This window comes from Lepidothrix coronata, unplaced genomic scaffold (genome assembly GCF_001604755.1).
Source record: "Lepidothrix coronata isolate B3197 unplaced genomic scaffold, Lepidothrix_coronata-1.0 Scaffold428, whole genome shotgun sequence".
In the NCBI taxonomy this organism is placed as follows: Eukaryota; Metazoa; Chordata; class Aves; order Passeriformes; family Pipridae; genus Lepidothrix; species Lepidothrix coronata.
Genome location: NW_016690608.1, coordinates 10,691 through 12,020, shown reverse-complemented (window position 1 = coordinate 12,020; position 1,330 = coordinate 10,691). Strand labels below are relative to the sequence as shown.

The window sequence follows — 1,330 nt, the reverse complement described above, 5'->3', positions numbered from 1 at the left end:
AATACATTGAGGTCTCCCCTTTACCCACCGGGGGGGGGGCACATTGGGGTCCTTCCTTTACCCACCGAGGGGACACATTGGGGTCCCTCCTTTACCCACTGGGGGCACATAGTGGGTCCCCCCTTTACCCACCGGGGGGGCACATTGGGGTCCCCCTTTAACCCATCGGGGGGGGGCACATTGGGGTCTCCCCAGGAGCTACCGGGAGGTGTGGGGGGGTACAACACACACCCCCCGACCCCTCCCGGTGCCCCTCGGGCACTTACCGGAGGATCAAGACCCCTCCCCGGTTACCCCCCGGGGGGCCCACAGGGACCCCTTAAACGCCAGTGGAGGGACACACACACACACACACGACACCGGGGGGCGTTCCGAGCCCCCTCGGTCTCCCTCAACCCCTTGGCATCGGGATCGCCCCCCACCCCCCCTCCCGCCTTGCCCGCTCACTCACGGAGGGGGGGGTTGGGGCAGGAGCTCCCGCACCCCCCCAGTGTCTCACCGCGGAGCCCCCACCACCACCACCACCACCACCACCACCACCGACCCACTTCCCCTCTCACCCCCGCGGGGGGCTCCCTCCCTCCGGGGGCCTCGTGGCGACCGCCCGCCCTCTGCCTGCCTCCCTCCCCTCCGCGGGGCCGTGCCCGGGGCCCCGCAGCCCCCTCCGTACCTTACAAGCCTGGTAGCTCTCGAAGGCGCGCAGGGCGCTCTCCGTGAGCTTGACGTGGAAGACGGAGACGCGGGTGCCGCGGCCGAGGCGGCCGCAGGACAGCCCGTACCCGCGCTCCGCCTGCAGCGCCGCCATCTTGGGACCGTCTCCCCCTCCGCGCCTGGGCCGCCGGGGCCGCCCGCCGCCGGCCACGCCCCCCTTATGAATTATTCACGACCCTTTCCCGCGCCGCCGGCCACGCCCCCTCCCGGGGCGCCTGTTGCTGGGGCGAGGCGGCGGGCAGCGCGCGCGCCCATTGGCTGAGGGGAGGAGGGCGCCGCGTCGGATTGGGGGGCGCGGAGGGGGAGGCGGGGATATGTAAATGACGGGGAGCGGGGCATGCTGGGGAGGGTGGTCTGGCGCGCTGGGGGAGCGCGGGGAGGGGGCGGCGTGGGGGGAACCCCCGGCATGAGACCCTCCGGGTATGAACCCCCCGATCCCTGACATGTCCCCCCTACCTGGGGTATGAACCCCCCTGGGAACACCCTGCAGCTCCCCCCTGAGCAGGATTTGGGGCCCCACACCTCCCCCTGGGCATCCCCCCCAGGCCCAGCCCGTGGGCTCCATGTGCCCCCCACTCAAGCGGGACCTGTGGTCCCCTGGTTCCCCCTCGCCCTCCAG

General features: G+C 72.4%; 1 protein-coding gene across 1 annotated transcript in view; it reads right to left on the bottom strand.

Moving 5' to 3' along the window:
- The window catches only part of ELL (elongation factor for RNA polymerase II), a 52,739-nt gene extending 51,922 nt beyond the window's left edge, over positions 1-817 (bottom strand). Inside the window, exon 1 of the mRNA XM_017839512.1 lies at positions 671-817. Coding sequence (XP_017695001.1) covers positions 671-805 — 135 coding nt within the window. The 5' untranslated portion in view covers positions 806-817. The remainder of the gene's footprint in view (positions 1-670) is intronic.
- Between the last annotated feature and the right edge of the window lie 513 nt (positions 818-1,330).